Source organism: Castor canadensis, chromosome 18, assembly GCF_047511655.1.
Source record: "Castor canadensis chromosome 18, mCasCan1.hap1v2, whole genome shotgun sequence".
Taxonomy (NCBI): Eukaryota; Metazoa; Chordata; class Mammalia; order Rodentia; family Castoridae; genus Castor; species Castor canadensis.
In genome coordinates, this window is record NC_133403.1 from 47409514 (window position 1) to 47430327 (window position 20814).

The window sequence follows — 20814 nt, forward strand, 5'->3', positions numbered from 1 at the left end:
CAGTCTGCTGCTAAGTGATGTGAGAACCTGGTGGACACCCAAACTATGTGGTTGTATGAGTCACTTTGATGGCAGAGGCCCATATCCCAGAGGTAGTGGATCATATTGTAAAACACATAAAATTTGGAACCAGATGGACCTCATGCCCACTTTCTACCCATGACACTAAGCCAGTGACTGAAACTTTGGTAGGCATTAACATTTGGGATTGATGGCAGAATCCGCCTTGCAGAGTTGTGAGCATTGACTGAGTTGAACCACCATCTAGCAGATACGCCAATAAATGGTCTAAGTCCCCTCACCCCAAAACAGAAGGAAAGAAAGAGTTGGAGCTGGTGAAGAGTCTTGGGCAAAAGGAAGTCTGTAATAACAATCTTGTCTTTAGTTAAAATGTTGGTATTTTGCGTATCATAGTTTAAAAAAAAACTATTCTAGGATACACGGCCTGGGCGTTATAGACCCAGATTCCAAGGCAGTGTTGGCCTCCACCTGCTGGGTCCCAGTCCTGTGGGGGAGGCTTTGTTCCTCCAGGAGAGCTCAGCTGGAGGTGCAGTCAAACTCATCTGAGCTTGCAAAAAGATAGCTTTAACCCTTATGATGGCGGTCAGTCTGTATCCCTTTCACAGCCAACAGGGGTTGTTCTTATCCCTTCCAGGGCAGTATGTGGAGGGTACTTTAAACTGAGAATTCTCTGTTCCTATTCTCTGCCCCCATCCAGATCTGCTGCAAGACTTTGTTTCCTAGAGAGCTGCTATGCTCCTGCTGTTCTTCATGGGATTCTGCCAGTGTGTTAGGCAACCCCCTTTCCTGTCAGGCATGTTCCCCAGGTGTTCAGTGCAAGACTGGCTGTCTAGTTCTATGACCCCATGGAGAGAGCCCAAAGGACTGATCACCAATAGATATGAGCTGCTCTCATGTAGGCACATCTTCAGAGAGGTTCCTACCCACAGAGAATGTTTCATGGGGCAGTGTGAGGAGGCAGGGACCCCTCAAGGCGGCCTCTGGTGATGAAGACACCCTGGAGGTGAAAGGTTCTGGGTGAAGCAGTGGTTCATAGGAGGCTTATTTCAATGGGCTCCAGTCATCTGTGAACCAGGAGTGATAAAATGTGTTCACATATGCCTATAATCCCAGGTACCTGAAATTTCAAGGCCAGCCCCCACAAAGGTAGCAAAGGCTAGGGCTATAATGCAAATGACAGCACTCTTGTCTAGCATGTGTGATGCCCTGGGTTCAATCCCCACTACCACCAAAAAAAATGTGCAGATAAATATGATGAGGGAAAGTGCAAAAATTTCCAGAAAATTTCTGAAAAGGAAAATTAATGAGGGGTAACTTGCCAGAATTTAAGTGTGTTCACAGGAAACAAAATGATGATAAAGATAGCACCTTTTGAGCATTGATTCTATCTGAATACCACAGAGAAAGCAGTCCTAGAATCCCCATTTTATCGAGGAGAGGGCTAGTAATTTGTCCAAAGTCACACATGTATGACTGGACTGGGAATCTACCTTAAGTAGCCTCAGTCCAAAAAGGAGTATAAAATCTAAAAATAGTAGTTAAATATGCCTTAGAATACATTTCCCATTTGGGAGTGTGGAGGGAAAGAGCCCAATTTATGTGAGTCTTGATTACTTAGACTTTGGTACTACCTTGTGTTGCAAGAATGAAACGCCATTGCAAGTGAATTTTATAAAGGTTTGTTCTGATATAGAATACTTAAACGTTAAACAGTGATGATGTTAAGACATAGTCTTTGAAGCCAAGTGGTGGTATGCACCTATAGTCCCAGCTACAGGCTGAGGCAGGAGAACTGACTGAAGTCCAGAAATTTCAAGCCCACCTAGATAATGCAGAAAAAGGCATCTCAAGAAAACAACGGAGGCTTTGGGGATTGACAGTCAAGGGAAGCCAGTTATTGATGTAGGGCCTCTGGAAAGGTTTTTAATTCCCTTAGAGGATGGGAAATAAAACAATGTAATCAATAACCTCTTACCTGTGACACTGAGTGTTCAGCAAATAGCAACAGAAAAAAAAAGTAACTGGTTTTGTACCAGTTATTATGTGAACAAGAACCATGAAATTCATTGAGTTTATTTCAGTTTGATAATGTAGGTACTTGGACATTTTAACTTCCATTGCATTTTTAAATTCATTGGTATCTTGGGGATAGAAAGCAACAAGGAACATTCCTATGCCCTGGGTGGTGTGTCCTAAAGAAGCCTGTGATGATGGTCCCAGAAAGGTTTCTTTGTGAGTGAGGAGTTCACAGATCTTCTCCACTGTGAGGTCTGTTCAACACTTCTGCTGTGCCACTCCAGCTTCCCTATTCATGGGCAGTTAGGATTGCTTCCCCTTGACCTGTCCACTTATCTTCCCACTCCTTGAAAAGAAATTTAAACATGGAAAACCAGTGGCTCACGTGGTAAGAGCACCTGCCTAGCAAGTGTGAGGCCCTAAGTTCAAACTCTAGTGCTGCCCCTCAAAAGGAAAGCCATAAAGAAACATCATTTTATAAAAATTAGAAAGTATGGATAAGAAAAAAGAAGAAAAATTAAATGTCTAATAAAATTTCCAAAAAGAATTCTGTTACCCCTGGGACAGTAATGGTTTAAATGTGGCACATATAATTCCCTTTCTGCTTTCCGATGGACTCAGGGCACTCACACTCAACACACACCATTTGGTTGTACCATACACCACGGTCATGCACCTTCCTCAGCACAATTATTAGTAACTAGGACCCCCTTCTTGAACCGTGGTACATTTAGCAAATCTTCCAACAAAAGGCTTGGATTGCGTTGGAACACTGCCTTGTCTGTCTCTGTCCAAGTCTTTTAAATTTTTTTGAGGTGTGTGTGGAGTTAAACTCAGGGCCTCCCTCAGGCAGCCTACTTCTTGAGCCAAGCCCTTTGACCTTTTTCTTTCTTTCTTTCAGGTAGGGTCTAGCGTTTTTTGCTGTGGTGGGGTGTGATTCCTTTTTCCTACTCACTGCCTTCCAAGTGTGTAGCAATACAGAATAGAGCCACTGCGCTGACTTACTGATTGAGATGGGGTGTCACTAACTTTTGTCCAGGATCGCGGAGCGGTGACCCTCGATCTTTGCGATCTCCCCCATCCTAACAGCTGGGATGACAGGCACCAAGCCTGGCTGTCTTTTGCATATGCTTGGGCATACACGAGGATGTTACAGAAACTTTTTTCCAATCAGCCTTTTGTCACCCCTTGAACCAGCTCCAGGCGCTCCACAACTGGCTTTCCACAGCACTTCAGAGCTCTCTGAATCCAACAATCATAGAGCTGCAAACCTAACAGGTGGTGACCCCCCACCCTCAGGATGCCCGGGACCCCGCAAGGTGCAACCACGTGCTGGCCCACGTGGTCAGCGGGGTCGGCCTGTTGGTCCTCCTGCTGGTCCGCGTGGAAAGAGTCCTTCTCAAGCATGGCTAGGGATGGCGCCAAGGACAAGGTGGATTTCCGACAGCGAGGACCAGCGTGACTCCAGCCCCAACTGGACTGGGGGCACTCAAGGTCGCCGTGGGGTCGGTCCTAGGTCACAGCTCCCTCCCCACTGCCAAGGAGGGGTCGCGGTGCCCTCCCCCACCGGCCGCATTGAGGCCGAGGCCTGGCCGTGATACTTTGTAGCCGTCCGCCCGGCCCATCGGCGCCAGCTGGCATCGCAGGCGGAAGGGGGCGGGGGCCCGAGGCGCCTCTGGGAAGGCCTAGGCGGGTTTCCACGGGCGCGGGGTTCCAGGGCCGGGGGTCTCAGGAGGGCACGGGTTTCCACGGGCGCGGGACTCCAGGCCCGGGGTCGTGGAGGGCGGGGTGGGCGGTCTCTAGGGGGCGCCAGGGCGCTTGGGCGGGGCCTCCAGGGCGCAGGGTGGGGCTGCGGCGCCGGGCTGAACTTTGCCTGGCCAGGGCGTTGTCCGCATTCACCTCCGCATCTGTGGGAGCAACGCGCCCGAAAGGTAAGGGGCGGCGGGCAAGGCCTGGTCCTCTCCATCCCAGCCTGGGCGAGGCCCTTTCGGGGCACCGCGGGCCAGAGACCCCTGCAGGAGCCACTGCCTTCCTCAGGTGAGGGTTCCATCCTGTGCAGATGCAGCCCTGTCCTCCGCGCCCCTCCCCGCCCCCAGCCCGTGGGCGGCGCTGGAGGAAACCTGGGTCCTGAGAGGACCCTTCCTCTCCCCCTTCCCCGGGGGCCGTGGAGGTCCCTTCCGTCCAGGGGGTCCAGGGGCGTGGCGTGTGCGGAGAGCCCGCTGCAAGGTGCCCCACCGCCAGGGAGCGCGGCAGGCCGGGGTCTCGCTGCCTCCGCTGCCTCCTTTCTGGAGCGTATTCCACGGAAATGAGCTGCGCGGTAAGGAGTTTTCTTGTCTGAAAACCCATCACCAGCATGGTGCCCGAACTGCCCTCTGTGGCTTCTCCCTTGGGATGCTCCAGGACCCAGCTTGTTGTCCAGTAAGTCGGTGACACTAGCCGGGTTAGGACTGGCAGAAGCAGTTTCCTGTGTGAACGCGTTAGGGGTGCCATGTCACTCATCCGGTACGCACCAGGGCCGCTGATGAACCCGCGGAGGCCACAGCAGGAGTGGGAGGAAACAGTCACGGCTTGTGTCAGAGCCTGGAGGAGAGGAAGGATGAGAGGTGGGGACAGAGGGAACGCCCAGGCAAGTTAGATGGACAGTGGCAGACAGCGCCCAGGCCAGCGGTATGTCCACAGCCGCCTTCGTTAAGGACACAGTTATTTGGGGGAGAGATTAGAATGAAATTGGCATGGGTGTGTGAGACCAACCTGCTTTTTCTCAGGTCATCTTATTATCCTACCTTGTAAGTGTCTATGGCCTGAGGTCAGTTATCACTGGTCTCCTGGAATTGCTCTGAGGACAGATGGGTTGCAAGGATGTAGTCTCTGTTGGTCTTGTCCTGACTCTTTTATGTTGGCAGAGTGGCGGATCTGACACAGGATGCAGAGCTTCCTGATGCTGTTGAGGGAGCATGGGGGCTCCTGCTCACCTCCAGCAGAGTTGGTGACTCTCGCAGGCAGGCTGTGCCGGGACCTCCAGGATGATCTCACCCAGGTGCAACCTTTGGTGGCAGCTGTTCTGGCCAGCCAACTCCGTCTGCACCTGCTGGACAATGAACATGTGGCCCTGGTGTGTGCCCGTGTCTTGGTTCAGCAGGAGCAGCAGCAGGCGGCCTGCCGGCTTCTGGAGGTAGGACTGGTGGTGGGAGGGGGTGCAGAGACTGGTAGCCTCCACTATCCCCACCTCAGTCAGGATAGCTCACTCTCACTTTGCCAAGTAGTAACTAGTTTGGTAATCAGATAAAACTTCCTGTTTATCAAGTCTATATTGAGTGGTGACCCTGAGGCAAGCACTGTGCCAACTGGTGAACACGGTGAGTGGATAAAACGTAGTCTGGCTTTGGAATGGTTGGTCACTTAGACCCAGGATCTTGATATTCAGCAGTTCTGAAACCAAATGAGTCTTTGTGCCCATGTGGCAGCACCTTCAACTTCAGCACACACTTGGCATCAAAACCTGACCTGATGGTGGGCAGGATGACACTCGACTGTAATCCCAGCACTTGCAACATTTGGAAAACAGACAGGAGGCTCACAGGTTCAAGGCCAACTTGGGAGAGTTGGGAGACTTTCTCAAAACAAAAAAAGAATGAAATCCTGACCTGAGTTGATGTAGATCTACGTGTGGTATTTATTTGTTCACCTTATGTGACTGTTGTGCATCTTGCTGCCTAAACAGTGGTGTGTTTGGTCATAGAGTGCTGCAGGGTTGTGCTGGCTTGGTACACACTGCTTAAGATGTGCCTTTCTTCCTGAAATCTGAAAAATTCTCAAGTGCCAAAGAGGTTTTTTTGTTGTTGTTTTTGGGGCTCTTTTTTGTTTTTTTTTTTTGGCGGGACTGGGGTTTGAACTCATGACTTTGTACTTGCAAAGCAGGTGCTTTAACATCAGTCCATTTTTCTCGCTTTGCATTCCTAAAGGATAATGCTGTTTTCTGTCCCTCAATCCACTCATCAGCCAGAGGAAGTTTGAAGTGCAGAAGAAACCACTGGATACACATGGCAGTGCTTGTGCTGACTACATTCAGCCTGCCTGCTTGTCAGTCTCCTCCCTGCCCCCACCCCCTCTGGGGGTGCTTCCTCCCTCCCTGTTTTGTAACTCCTGAGATAGTTCTGTCTCAAGACCTTTGTATGTGTCACTTCCTTTGCCACAGACTGGAGCCTGGCTCCGTGTGACTTGTGCTATGTGATGCTTTGGATTCTGCATGAGTGTTAGCCCCACAGGTAGCCTCTTGTAGGCTCCTGTATATCTCTGGTTGCCCCTCTATGCAACTCAATTGATAAAGGCCTTGTCATTTGTCATCACTTCACAAGGGAGGGGTCTCACAATACTGCCCATTGCAGGATCTGTGACACTCATTGCCCCTGGAGCACATGGGCTCAGGTTTTCAAGTCTGTCAAAGTGAGTAGAAGGCAACTAAATCTCAGCAAGCTCTTTCCTCAGGGTTGCCGGGTACCTGGAGGCAGCAAGGAGTTGGTGCACCTTTGGAACGATATCCACTACTGCCTGGCCATGAGGAGACTGGGTGTGGTCACACTGAGCCCGGTGCAGAAGTTCCGATGCAGGAGGAGGTATCTGCTGGCATTTATCTATGCTGGTTCCATGGGAGCCCCAAAGGGCTAACATGTACCTTCCAAAACCCAAAGAGGCTGGAGAAATAGAGGAGAGACCAAGGGCAGGAAATCATGTAAGCAGTCTTGTCACAATGTAATGAACAGTGTGACTTCAGTGTTGGTGATGCCCTTGCTGTGTGCTCCTCACTGTGCCACACCTCACCTGCCACCTTCACCTGTAGGTGATGACTAGAAACAGATGGCTGCATGCCGTGTGGCTGACACAGGCCAATGGTGGGCATCCTGACTATTCCCATCTCCTCCCATTGCTCACCTGAGCCTGGCTGGACAAGGAGCCGGGATGGGGACAGTGGATGTGGAGGGCAAGTGGGAGCTGCTCAGCACATGTGTCTCAGTAATTTTCGAATCTAGGCTCCAGGTGTCCATTTGGGACTACCTTTTTCTTTTTTTTCTTTTTTTTTTTTTTTTAGCGGGTTAGGGTTAGGGTTTGAACTTAGGGCTTCACTCTTGGTAGGTAGGTAGTCTTACCACTTGAGCCACTCTGCCAGCCCTTTTCTGTGGTGAGTTTTTTTCGAGATAGGGTCTTGTGAGCTATTTGCCCAGGGCTGGCTTTGAACTGTGATTCTCCTGATCTCTGCCTCCTGAGTAGCTGGGATTACAGGTGTGAGCCCCTGGTGCCTGGCAGAGAGGATACTTTAAAAAGAAGAGGACAAAAATGTTGCCAGTACTGGAACAAGTCACATGTGATGTATATGAAAGTACATCTAGCATAAGATAGGCACTGAATAACTTAATTATTGTCACTATGATCATCAATAAAGAGATGTGCTAATAATTGTTATCCCTACCATCACCATTTATGGATAAGTCACACAAAAGTTAATTCATCTGCTTGAGTTTTTTCATGGCAGAATCAAGGCCAGGTTTCCCCAGTGGCCAAGACCCCAAAGCCTTTGTTCATCTCTGGGTTTCTCTTGCCAGGGAGGGAGGGCTGCAGGTCTTGCTCTGAACTCCCAAGTGACCAAGTAAATAAGGATTCCTGAGTCACAAGTCTTGGACACTGTAGGAGATGAGATAGATTCCTTTTTTGGACCAAATTTTCTTGCATGTTGCCCCTCATATAGTGACAGTGAAGTCCAGGAGTTAATCAGCTTTGGGTCTCAGAGAAGGTGGCCATGTCCATCCTAGAGGATGATAGCCTGCCAGAACACTGCTCAGCAGACAGTGACTTGGGCACCACCATGGTGTGGTGGTGTCAATGTGTTTGTGAAGTGTCTCCTGTATGCTGGGTGATAGGAGGTACAGGGTGTCGACCAGGCCCTATTTTCCTGAAGCTGCCCACAGGATGTAGGCAACAGACAGTAGATAAAGAAGAAAGTGGATTCCTTCATGTGGGATTATGCAGAGAACACATTTATAAGAGTACTGGGAGGGATTGGGTCTTTGCTGTGGGGAGGGGACTGCTTTAGACTGGGTAGACCAGTGCAAATCTTAGAAGAGAGACCTGAGAATGTGTATGTGGGTGCTGGCCATGTGGACAGTTTTTTCCAGGCAGAGAGATAGCCACATCAGGCATCAGGAGTTGAAAGGTGCTTGGTGTCCTGGAGAAGTTAGCAGACATTTTGAGTGTTCACAACCCTTTACAAATGTGGAGACTGTTCTTAGCATGTGGCCACAAAAACAGGTGGTGGCTGACTTTCCCTGCCCTGCCCTCCCCAGCCCCAGGGGATCCCAAGGAAGCTGATGATCAGCTGTAGAGGATATGCACAGTGGTCATAACCTGGTCTGTGTTCTGACTACTGGCCATTCCTGAGGGCATCTTGGTGGAGGTTCTTGGAGATTGGCTTTGGCCCAGGAGTGTAGTGTGGATGTGGAGGATCTGCTGATTTAAGAGTCCAGCATGCTCCACAGTGTCAGAACCACCAGAAGTGGAGTGCTTTTTCTTCTCCAAGGTGCACAGGGATTGGGGGATGGTCTGGATAGCTCAGGTGGGTTCTATCTTGGGTACGTGACATGAGATGCATTTCAGATGTCCATGTAGGTATGTGGATATTATGTCTTCCACAGTCAGCTGATCTTTGTATATGTCACGTTTCCCTCACAAAAAAGTTCAAAGGCATAAGAGAGAATAGTATGACCTGAAACCTCTTGTCCAGATTCAACAGTTTTAGCTTGGTGCCTCTTTGTGGCACTGAAATCCCCATGGGCCGCTGAGAGGAGAGGGCTGAACCAACAAGTAGGCTTTCCTGACTCAGGGGTGAACTGTAGGGTTTTGCAGCCCAGAGCAGGGTGAGGAGGAGTGGCTAATAGGAGAGGAATGCAGGGGTGTATGGGGGCTGAGAAGCAAGTAGACTGAGTTGATGGCAGGGAGGGCAATGGTGAGCTAGCAACAACATGGTAGGGGGGGCAGTCACTGCAATGCTCATTCTCTGAGAAGTTCTGCTGGAAGGGAGTAGGCAGCTGGAGAGGAAGAGGGAGTTAAGAGGGATTTGTGCATAAAATAGATTTTTATCAGCTCATGGTGATGACCCTGAAGAAGAAATACTGACTGTGGGGGAATACTGAGCAAGCAGGGGGAGCAGGAGCTATGTTCTAGGCTGGGCTTGGCTTGGCTTGGAGAGGAGCTCTGTTCATCTGGGAGATGTGTAAGAGAGCAGAGGACTCTGGCCAGGAGGATCATTGTCAAGATGCAGGGATGGACTGGAGAAGACTGCACAGAATGCACCTGTGGGGAGGAGCCTGGGCCATACAGAGGTCCTTGGAGAGCACTGAAGGAAGGGTGACCATGGAGGACTGGTATGTGTGGGGTGAGATATGTCCTGGCACCGTTAGGGCCTAGAGAGACAGGGCTCCCAGGCAGATTGCAGTTTTGTGTACACCGTGCATGGGGAGTGCTTGTTCCTGTGGGAGAGGGTGTAGGTCTCCAAACCAGAGACAGGGAGAAGCACCCCTAGGAGGAGGTCCATAGACTGAGGAACATGAGTGTCACTTTCTCCAGAGGGCCAGGCCCTGATCAGGGAGAAGATGGTCTTGGTCTGTAAGTCTCTTCTCAACTGTCCTCACTCAGGAACCCACCACCCCCTTCCATCTGTCCCGAGGGCCCTAAAAGCCGGAACTTCCCCCGAGAGGTTCGCCAGACTCTGAAGGACTTTGCCTCAGGTGTGAGCACCAACCCCAGTAAGGCAGAGAGGGTAAGAAGGACAAAATCCTACCTCAGTTCGTTCTCCTCACTTCCACCCAGGTGACTCCCCTCACTTACCCCAGGCTGTTCTTCTCTTCTGCCCCTAGACAGCTCCCTCTTCCCCTCCTTGTCTCTCCTTCCACCAGGGGACTCCCCATACCTTTCTCCACCACTTCCCCTTCTCTTGGGTGTCTTCCCTTTTCCTCACATGCTCCATAGCCCCCCCGCAATGGTCTGTCTCCCAGGGTGCTGGTGGTCTCCATGTCTCTTTGACCTCTCCCCTCCAGGGTTTGGTTTTCTAATATGGGGGCTGCCCACTTCTTACCCTGGCCGAACTACAGGGGTTCCCAGTGCTCTGAGCTGGTGCCCTGAGCCAGCGGTCACTATGGGCAAGGACTTCACTGTCAGGGGAAGTGAAGTCCCAACCACCTTTGTGCACCACTGTAACTTGGGAATAGAAGTCTTGATGTTTTGGGCAGGAGAATCTGGCTTTGGAGACAGGCTTGACTGCTGAGCAGGTGTACAACTGGTTTGCCAATTACCGGCGGCGCCAAAGGTCCCTTCTCCAGCATATGGAGCCAACCCAGAAGGTTGTGTCAGAAGAAGTCCACAGTGCAAAGGAGAGGGAGCTCAACCCCCTCCATCCCTCAAGCAGTCCCCATGGTGACTCTGCCTTTGTAGGCAGGCCTCAGTGGTCAGGTGAGCTTCCTGAGAGCCCCAGCCTCCTTGTAGTTGGGGCTGATTTCTGACAGGACTGGTCTGGCTTAGTATTGGCCTCGGTGGGGCTGTGGCTGCCCTTGTATTTTCAGGTTACTGTGTGTTCAGGTGTCATTCTGGAGGTATTACACAGCCAGAGGGCGGGGGATAGTGAATAGATTTGGGAAATGAACCAAGCTTTGGGATTGTAACTGTTGGTTCAGACCAAAGTCAGGTGAAAGGACAAAGAAAGATATGGGAATGGGAGGCCATTCCTATTTTCAGCCAGCAGTGTTGCCTTTACACATTGGGCAGGAGGCTGGGATCTGCAGCCTCACACAACCTTCCTTTCTCTTTGATGTGCTTTTAGCAGGACATGAGGAAGGAGGACCTCCAGGGTCCTTAGAGAACACTCAAGCATCATGGGCACCACTGGCCCTGGCCCTGGGCTTTCCTGGAGTCAACACAGTCTCAAAGCCACTGTCTGCCAGGTATTGTCATACCTTTAGGCTGTGGGACCATCTTACCTGTTTTTATTTTTTTTGGCTGTACTGAGGTTTGAACTTAGGGCCTCACACTTGATAGGCAGGTGTTCTGCTTGAGCCACACCCCTACCCACATTACTGTTTAGCCCTAACTTTTCATGGGTAGAGACTGGGGTGTTGAGTGGGCCTGTGTTTGCCAGACCTGGACATTGAGACTAGGTTAGTGACAAGATGAGGCCTCAGGGGCAGAGAATCCACCAGCAAGGAGCACATGTCAGGGAATTGGAGGATGTAGCTCCATCTGACCCTCTGCTTTCTCTCTGCACTTTGTCTCACACATGACCTAATTTCATGTGCATTTCAAAGAATGAAAGAAAAAGAAGGAAGAACATGTAGAACATACCTACCATCTAAAGAGAAACACAGCATCGCTGGGTTTATTTCTAGTATTTTATTGGCTTGTGTTGCATAGAGTTAGCAATAGCCAATGTCTTTCCAATTCTGGTGTACCAGTGCTGTCTGAACCTTCCCCTGCATTCTCTGCTCACCTGGCATGTGGCATAAACATGATGTGGGGGTGTGGGGATGTAATTGGGGGCAGCCCAATTACAGTCAACCAGAGGCCAAGGTCCAGGCTGGCCTGGCCCACAATTGTCTATCACTCTGTGTACACTTCTCTTCCTCCTTTTTTGCACTCGTGACACCAGCATCTCCCATGATACCACCAGGACCAGCATCATAGGGCTGTATGATTTCAGGCACATTTGTGTGACCTCCCATTTATGAAATCAGGATGGTGATAAGACCCACCATGTGGACTGCTGCAAATATTAAGGGAATGTTTAACCAAAGCATAGGAGCACAAGTGAGCATGCGTGGAATATTAAATCATGAAACTATTATCAGTTTTCCACCTCTTATTCATTCAATATCAGTCATCATTTATTCACTTAATATTAGGGTCTTGCCAGTCATTTTTAGTTTTCAGTACTTCATGGAAGGCCATTGTGAATAAACTGCTAATGTACTTTAGGTTTTGAATAATTGGCTTTATTAATAGTTTCTAGAGGCCCAGCCTTGCAGCTTCAGGGGGAAGGATGCAGGCAGTGTGATGAGTGACATGCTGGGTGACACAGGCTTCAGTGACAGAGTTCAGATGAGCACTCACAGTCCTAAGTGTGGTTGAAGTCCCTTCCTAGGCCCTAGTGCCCTGGCCTGAAGGAGCCTCTGCCCACCAAGGGACATTGTTTACCATGTCCCCCAGGTCTCTGTCGGGAGACGAGAGGTACTTGGAGGGGTCGGGCCTCGATTCTGCCACCCTCAGCCACATCTGCCCTGGTCCTGGCCTCTGCCCTCTGGCTGCTGGCAGCGACATACTTGATCCCTCTCTGGCTGCACCTGAGTCATGGCTGATGTCCCTTGCACTGGCGTCATCCAAGGAAGTTTGCTTCCAGAGTGGGCAGACAGCCCATGGTCACATATTGGACTCCAGGATACATCCTTCAGACACTGCTGTGGCCATGTCCATTGCAAGCCTTGGTGATCCCAGCCCTGCAGGTGGGTCCACCTTGCACTGACCATGAGATTCAGCCTCAGACACTGTAACTACCCTGGTATTGTATGAGGGGTGGAAATGCAGGTGGGGTGTTTTGCTTGAATCTGTGGTGTTTGAAGATACCCAGAACCAGTGTAGAAGATAGAGACTCCTCTTCATATTTTGAAAAAAATATGCACATGGCTGAGAAGTGAGACAGGAAAGAGTTTAAATAGTAGAAAACAGCTGCCTCCTTGTGGCTCCCCTTGCAGCCATCTACTTTGCCTGTGAGCTCCTGTGCCTCAGACAGTGATGAACTCTGTGGAATTCCTTGTCTTCTACCCTCAGCTCTGAGTAGAAATGTCCTGTTTTAGTTTCTTTATTACTTATCTTTGCAGCTGTAAGTACCTTTACAATATGTTTAGATATGTATTTTGTTCACCAAATACAACAGAATTTTGCCATCTCACACTTTGTAAGGCACTATTGCTTCCCCTGCAGTTCTTAGTATTCTGCAATGCTTTTTGTTTTCTTGGAGTTTCTAACTGCATTTTTCCTACACCACATGCTTCTGTCACATCGATAATATCGTCCAGTGGTCCAAGCATTCCATCTCAAAAGCCAGTGCTGTGATCCCTCCTTTCCCTGTTCCCTGTTCCCAAGCAGGTGATGGCTCACGAGGCCTGGGGTGGAACCATCACCCCAGGTCCCCAACTGCTTCCTAGGTTGGTTCCAGTGCTTCCTGGATTGCAGGCTTGGTCTTTTTTTCTTGACTTGTTTTGTTAGAGAATATCTTTAATTAACTTTGCAAGACCGGGTGCCTGCAAGGTAATTTCCTGAGTCTTCTAATGTTCTAAAAATATCTTTAATTTGCCCTCACATTTGACTAACAAAAAATACTTTATCCCTCAGAAATTTGAAGACATTGTCATTTTTTGTAGTTTTTGATGTTGAGTCAGATATTTACTCCTTTGCAGATAATCTATCTTTCATTTCTTGGCGCTTTCAGCTTTTTTCCTGGAATTTCACACTGAGGGCCCATAGGTAGGGTTCTCTTTAGTTCATCTTCCTGTTAAGCCTTTTGATTTAAAGAAGTCTCCTTTAAGGCTTCTGGCATTTTTTGTACTATCCCTGTCAGATGCCCTGTGGCCGTGGGCCTGCCCATTTCCTCACCCTGCAGAATTGTGGATGTTGGGTATGAGGCTTTTCACACTTTCCTTTATCTTGGAAAGAGAAGATATGACCCATATGCTTTATTATGTGTGACCTCGAATGTCCACATTGACACTGGAACATCATTCCCTCTACTTAGAATGTCCTTCGAGTTTTACATGAAACAGCAGAAGCAGAGGTAGAGCCACATGCCAGGTAGTCAGGAAGGGCCCTTTGACCTCAGAAGGTCCTGAATAGCCAGCTACTGGATAAGGTGCTTGCTCTGATGGGCAGGAGGAAGAAGGCCAGCATGAGCCAATCCCAGGCCTGTGTTTGAGGTCAGAGTGTATTAATGCTGGTAGTGCCATCCCATAGAATGAGGGCAACGAGGAGCCTGCCTTCTCAGATGTCTTCTCTGCTACATGTATATCCATTCAGAGCTGACCAAATCCATGGTAGCTTATTTGTTTATTTTTTCCGATGGAGTGGGATTTGAACTTAGGGCTTTGCTCTTGGAAAACATGCACCGTACCACTTGAGCCATACACCTCCAGTCCATTTGCTCTGGTTATTTTGGAGATGGTGTCTTCTAAGCTGTTACTTGGACTGGCCTTGATCTGCATGCCTCCTGATCTCATCCTCCCAACTACCTAAGATTACAGATGTGAGCCATCAGTGCCTGACTATGTAGCTTATTTTTAAGAGGAAAAATCTGAGAAATTCTCTGATTTATTTTAGGTTGAGAGAAAGCCAGAGAACAGGGTGATGTAGTGACAGCTTACACCTCAGGGAAATCTCAGTGAAACCTAAAGTAAGTTTAAAGTGGGCACCATGGCAGGCTGGTGGCTAAATGTTCCATGCTGCAAGAGAGGTCTGCAGTGCAAGTTGTACATCCCATGGCCAGTGGAAGGAAGCAGCGTATGAGAAGAGCCAGACTCAGCTCTGGGCACTGTGTGGTAGGAGGCCCAGAGTGGCAAAGAATAGCTTAAAGTCAGCAGAACCCTACTTCCACTTGGTCTCAGGAGGTCTGAAAGATTGTTAAGGTCAAGGTTGTATTTTTCCTTCCTAAGGGGCAGGCTGAGGAGAGGTGAGCTGGGCTCATGCAATCTAGGCTGCCTTCCTACTTGCTATCATTGTGGTACATGTGTGCTGTGCTCCTTCCTCTTGCCATTGGGTTGTGAAATTTTTTACCTGCAGGACTTAGTGACCCTCACAATGACAGTCCTCAAAGTGTGTGCACAGAGGAGGGTCCAGGCCCAAGTGGTGGACGGTCAGAAATGAATGGCTTCTTGGTGACACAGCCCCCACTACAGGCTTGTGAATTCATCCTTCCTCACAGGTAAGCCTGAAGATCCACGGGCTCTGACAATGCTTTCTGCAGGCAATGAGGCAGGGTCTATAGACTCACCATCTCAACTCTGCAGCTCACTTCCTTTCCTATGGATTTCTAAAAACTATAACAGTCCCTCCATCTCACATCTTCCAAAAACAGAGTAGTTTGTCCCTCTAAAAAGAAAAGAACAGTCAGGCGCTGGTGGCTCACGCCTGTAACCCTAGCTACTCAGGAGGCAGAGATCAGGAGGATTGCAGTTCAAAGCCAGTTCAGGCAAATAGTTTGTGAGACCCTATCTGGAAAAAACCCATCACAAAAAAAGGCTGGTGGAGTAGCATGAGGTGTAGGCCCCAAGTACTACAACAACAAAAAGAATAGAACAGATGTGGGCATCCCCTTCTTTCCATGGTGTGTAGGAGTCAACTCTGACCTGAGATTACCCTGCCAATAGTAACCTCTTGCTGGTGGTTTTTCCCCACATAGGCTGTGGAGTTTCTGAGCAGCATCAAGATCCTGATTGTGTAGTAAGATGTAGTTTGTGGAACTTTTGAGGGAGTCAAGCAGCGTAGGAGAAAATAGTGTGATAACATCAAGGCTATGGATTGTCAGAGATGAAGAGATGACCAGGGTCTCTGGGGGTACTGCAGAGACAGTGTGAACAGTGTATGGGATGGTCTGAGGTCCTGTGGTGGAAAGAAGACAACTGAGACCCCCCAGACTGGGGAAAGGGGCCAGGAGAAAGCAGAGATGTGGGGGGATTGATGAGGGAATGTGACAGGATAGTCTGATGGAAAAAAGGACCATCACTACCCATCCTGTCCCAGTGGACACCAGTAGGGGTCACCAAGACCATGTCCCCAGGATATGGACCCCTTTTAGTCTGGGGGTGGCAAAGGCCATGAATCTGAAGTAGTTGTCCAGTGAGGAGAACATGTGAGAAGGGGTACAGCCCCCAAATCACATGCTCTGCTTGCTGAGACAGCTGGATTGTGGAATGCGTTCACCTTTGCATTCGGGTCACAGCTGAGATGGGGCAGATGCTGTAGAATTCCCCTTGTCCCCTTATAGTTTGCTTGGCTTCTCCACATGACTACTGTGACCTTTCTGTCACTACTTTGACTCTAACACCTCCTGCTTGCCCTTGCTCTGAAACGAGGACACCGAATTCTTTTTTTTTTTTCTTTTTCGATACTGGGGCTTGAACTCAGGGCCTAAACCTTGAGACACTCCCCCAGCCCTTTTTTGTGATAGATTGTTTTCCACATAGGGTCTCGTGAACTATTTTTCTGGGCTGGCTTTGAACCGTGAACCTCCTGATCTCTGCCTCCTGAGTAGCTAGAATTATAGGCGTGAGCCACCGAAAGCCGGTTACTGAATCCTTCTTTAAACGTCTTCATTGAGGAGTGATTGGCACACATTTAGCTGCGTATATGTACATTGAACAACCTACAGTTTTCCAGAATGTCATCAGTATCCACCATGAAGCCATAACCCTAATGAAGTTCATGAATGCAACCTCCTCATGCCCTCACCCACCATGACCCTGGCACGCCAGGGCCACAGGTCTACAGGTTTACTTCTGTCAGTAAAGATTAGTTGCACTGGGACTGGGAACATGGCTCAAGTGGCAGGACACTTGCCTAGCAAGTGTGAGGCCCTGAGTTCAATCCCTATTACCTACAAAAAAAAGAAAGAAAGAAAGAAAGAAAGATTAGGGCGCCTGCTGGAAAAGTCAGGTGAGTAACTGTTGATACACCTAACAACATGGTGAATCTCAAAGTAGTTATGCCCAGTGAAAGAAGCCAGAGAAAAGCAAAACACCAGAGTACACAGTGTATGCTTCTATTTACATGACATTCTATATAATGCACCTAATCCTTTTTATTTTGGCAGTACTGGGGTTTGAACTCAGGGCGTCATGATTGCTAGGCAGGCACTATACCCTTTGAGCCATTCTGCCAGTACAATAGTTAATCCTTTTATTGCTGACTCCTAATCCACAGTGTAAATGGGAGACTGTGTACTTGTCCATTCTCTTTTGGGTGGTATTTGGGTGTCTGTGGCTTGGGGAATTCCCAGAGGAGGTCACTGTGGATGTTCCTGCATGTGTGTAGTTTGCATATTTACTTTGTTTCCCCTGAAGTACACCTAGGAGTGCAACAATGGTAGGCATGTGTTGGCGTGGTTGAAAACCATTGAATTGTCCTGAGTGACTGTGCCTCTCCAGTCTCTACTCTCCTTCCTGCTTTTCCTGACTTGGTCCACATGGTCTTTCATCTCCCTCATACCTCAGAACCATTCCTTCTTTGTGATCTGTTCCTTCGTTTGTGTTCACTGGTTCAAAATCCATGAGCTTGCTCTAATGCACTCAACTTCATTTTTCCTGTATGACCTGCCAAATGATCCTGTTCACTGTGTAGTACATTCCCTTCCTAACTCACTCTACACACAGAGGGCTGTGCTGGAAGAAAGTGTTCATGATTGGAATGCAGCATCTAGAATGACTCCTGATGTACACAGATACGACTGGGGGGATCTTGTCATCAACCCCTTGAGTCATAACCTGACCTGATGTATAGAGCAGAACTGTGTGGGGCAGTCCCCGAGAGAGGGCCAGTTCTGATACTGCCCCTTTCTTAGCCTGCAAGACCTGGTGCCAGCCCCATCTGCCTTCCCAAGTCCTGTGTCTGCCTCGGAGCTGAGCCATCCCCTGACCTCCAGTCAGGTGAGGCCTGCATGTTTCAATCATAATCTGGTTCACAGTTCGTGGCTGAAGCGGGCTAAGCTAGTGTGTTGGAATGATAAAACCAAGCATTGAACAAAGAGTAGAGAAAACAAATGGCTGGACATTTTAGTAGTCTCAGAGCTGGGTTACTGTGGGGTTGTGCCTCCTTCTAGTCTAGAGTGTGGGTTTGACAGGATCTGGAGGTGCCCAGGTGGGAAGGTGGGTCTTGGAACCTAGCAGAAGGCACCTCTGTGTGTAATGCTGTGTTGGCTTCTAGGTGCAGTGGCCTGATGGCCAGGCCTCCTGTGATGCCTTCTGGGGAGCCAGGATGCTCCTTGAGTTTTCAGGGGGAAGCTGGGGCCGAACCATCCCTGGGGAGCCAAGCCAACAGCATGGAAGAAGCAGGTGTGGATTGACCAGCTGTGCAGCACAAGTTACAGAGCTTTATCCTGAATAAAAATGGAGGTCCCCAGAATTCCCCAAGGAAGGGATTCTGATGAGTAGTGGAAGGCTTGTTAGCCCACTGTCATGTTTGAATTTTTTGGTTGGTAACTCCCTGTATTGGAAGAAGCATTTGAAAAATGTGCATGAGATTAGAAGTTGTAGGCAGGCCTGTTAGACTTGGGTAGTGATAAATCAGAATCAAGTTCCCAGTGAGTTCTGTGCACTGAGGCCTAGAAGGGAGAATGTTGCACTACTGGTCCTTTTCAACTGCCCATACACAAGGTCACCCTCCTACACCTGTTAATTTTATGAGTGAGGTGTGAGGAGCATTTTGACATATCTGTGTTCAAAGGATATTTTCTTGAGTGCTGAGAGGCAAACCTGGCTAGGGATGGTTGAGACAGGGTGGGCCATGGTGGGTTTCCCTGCCAGGTGGTAATTCATTGTGTCTGCAAAACAAACATTTTATTCAACTACATTAAAGTTTAGTGTTTAAACTCCCTCCTTTCTTCATTTAAATATGTATCCTGACATCTGTTTGTCAGTGCATAAAGATTAACGCCAGCCTTTCAGTCCTACAGCAGCATTTCATGATGGGGTTGTGTTAACTGATGCCCCAGTACCCTACTGGTGGGCATTGACTGTGTCCATTATCTGTTTTCTATACAGAATTAGGCTGGGCATTCCTGTCCTCTCCCCTTAGCCCTATGCCCTTTACCTGATTATTTCTTCATAATAAACTCTAGAAGCTGAATTTCTTGGGTTGCTGCCTAAGGTGTGCACTATAGATTCTAGGTGTCTGTGGGTATAGCCCTCTGCTCACAGGAGCACACTGTAGAAGGGAGCGGTGTGTGGGTGGGGTATCAGCACTGGATCCAGAGGTCAGACCCTGCCCCTGCTCTCAGAAGCTTCTAAGCTGGTCTGTGAGAGACACAGGCACAAAGCTCTTCCTTCCATTATGTTGTGTGTGTAAGAATGAGGATCTACAGCCAGGCACCAGTGGCTCACGCCTGTCATCTAGCTACTAGGAGGCAGAGATCAGGAGGATTGCGGTTCAGAGGCAGCCTGGGCAAACAGTTCAGTAAGACCCTATCTCGAAAAAACCAACCAACCAACCAACCAAACAAACCACCACAAAAGGGCTGGTAGAGTGGCACAAGGTGAAGGCTCTGAGTTCAAATCCCAGTACTGCAAAGAAAAAACAAAAAGAATGAAGGTCCACTGCTGGGAGCCCCCCAGGAGAACTGACTGTGATTGGAGGAGGGGGTCCAGAGGCCATCATGCTGATCACTGGTGTCCTCCTGGGGCCCTAACAATCTCCAAGCCTGGAAGGGAATGAGGGCACTGACACTGACCCCTGGCCTCCTGGGAGGCCCAGATCACAGAGGATGTGCTGCCAGCAGCACGTGTTGGGTGGGGGCCAGCCACCCGTCTACATGACACCGGAGTAGTGGGGCTCAGGCCTCCCCCACCCAGCCAACTCTCCCAAACTCAGAGGGTAGCAGCAGCACCTATCCCTTAGCCCTCCCAGGAAATAGCTCATCTGTGGCTTCAGGCCTTTTCTATGTCCTGCAGGGCCTGGATAGCCAGCAAGGAGTTGTCTGTGGGGGAGGTGGCTACAGTCAGAGGCAGTTTGCTCCCTCCTATCCTAGGAAGGCTGAGCTCAGTCCTGAAAGTTCTAGACCCCTTATTTAGCCAGCTGCATCCTGTCTGTTTTGGGGAAAACAGACTAAAGTGTGTGGAGCTGACCTTTGGCTGGGAATGGGTCTCCTGAGATGGAGCAGTTGATAAGAACTGCCTCTTCTGCAGCCTAAGCTGCAGCTGGTTTTACTTCTTGCAAAACAAAGCCCACCGTTCCTTATCTCCCACCCCCTTCCTTTGCCCGCCCCTAGACCTTGCTTCAGCAGCTGGTCTCATCCCTTGCTGATCAAAGCCCACTGTCCCTTATCTCCACCACCTCCCTTTGCCCGCCCCTATTCCTTGCTCCTGCAGCTGGTGTCTTCCTTTGCAGATCAAAGATCATCCCTTTCAGCAACACCACCAACAACAGGTGTTGGCGAGGATGGGGGGGGGAAAAGGAACCCTCTTACACTGTTGGTGGGAATGTAGACTAGTACAACCACTCTGGAAAAAAATTTGGAGGCTACTTAAAAAGCTGGACATCGATCTACCATTTGACCCAGCAATACCACTCTTGGGGATATACCCAAAAGACTGTTACTCCAGAGGCACCTGCACATCCATGTTTATTGTGGCACTATTCACAATAGCCAAGTTATGGAAACAGCCAAGATGCCCCAGCACTGACGAATGGATTAAGAAAATGTGGTATCTATACACAATGGAATTTTATGCAGCCATGAAGAAGAACGAAATGTTATCATTCGCTGGTAAATGGATGGAATTGGAGAACATCATTCTGAGTGAGGTTAGCCTGGCCCAAAAGACCAAAAATCGTATGTTCTCCCTCATATGTGGACATTAGATCAAGGGCAAACACAACAAGGGGATTGGACTTTGAGCACATGATAAAAGCGAGAGCACACAAGGAAGGGGTGAGGATAGGTAAGACACCTAAAAAACTAGCTAGCATTTGTTGCCCTTAACGCAG

At 49.2% G+C, this 20814-nt stretch overlaps 1 protein-coding gene across 1 annotated transcript; it reads left to right on the top strand.

Annotated features, from left to right (window-relative positions):
- The first annotated feature begins 4960 nt into the window (after nt 1–4960).
- On the top strand, nt 4961–18216 carry Anhx (anomalous homeobox). Its single transcript, XM_020173280.2, has 9 exons — nt 4961–5209; nt 6523–6650; nt 9721–9844; nt 10314–10533; nt 10901–11021; nt 12280–12572; nt 14899–15040; nt 17675–17759; nt 18037–18216. Exons 1-9 carry the CDS (start codon nt 4961–4963, stop codon nt 18214–18216), a joined length of 1542 nt encoding a protein of 513 aa, XP_020028869.2.
- The last annotated feature ends 2598 nt before the right edge of the window (nt 18217–20814 follow it).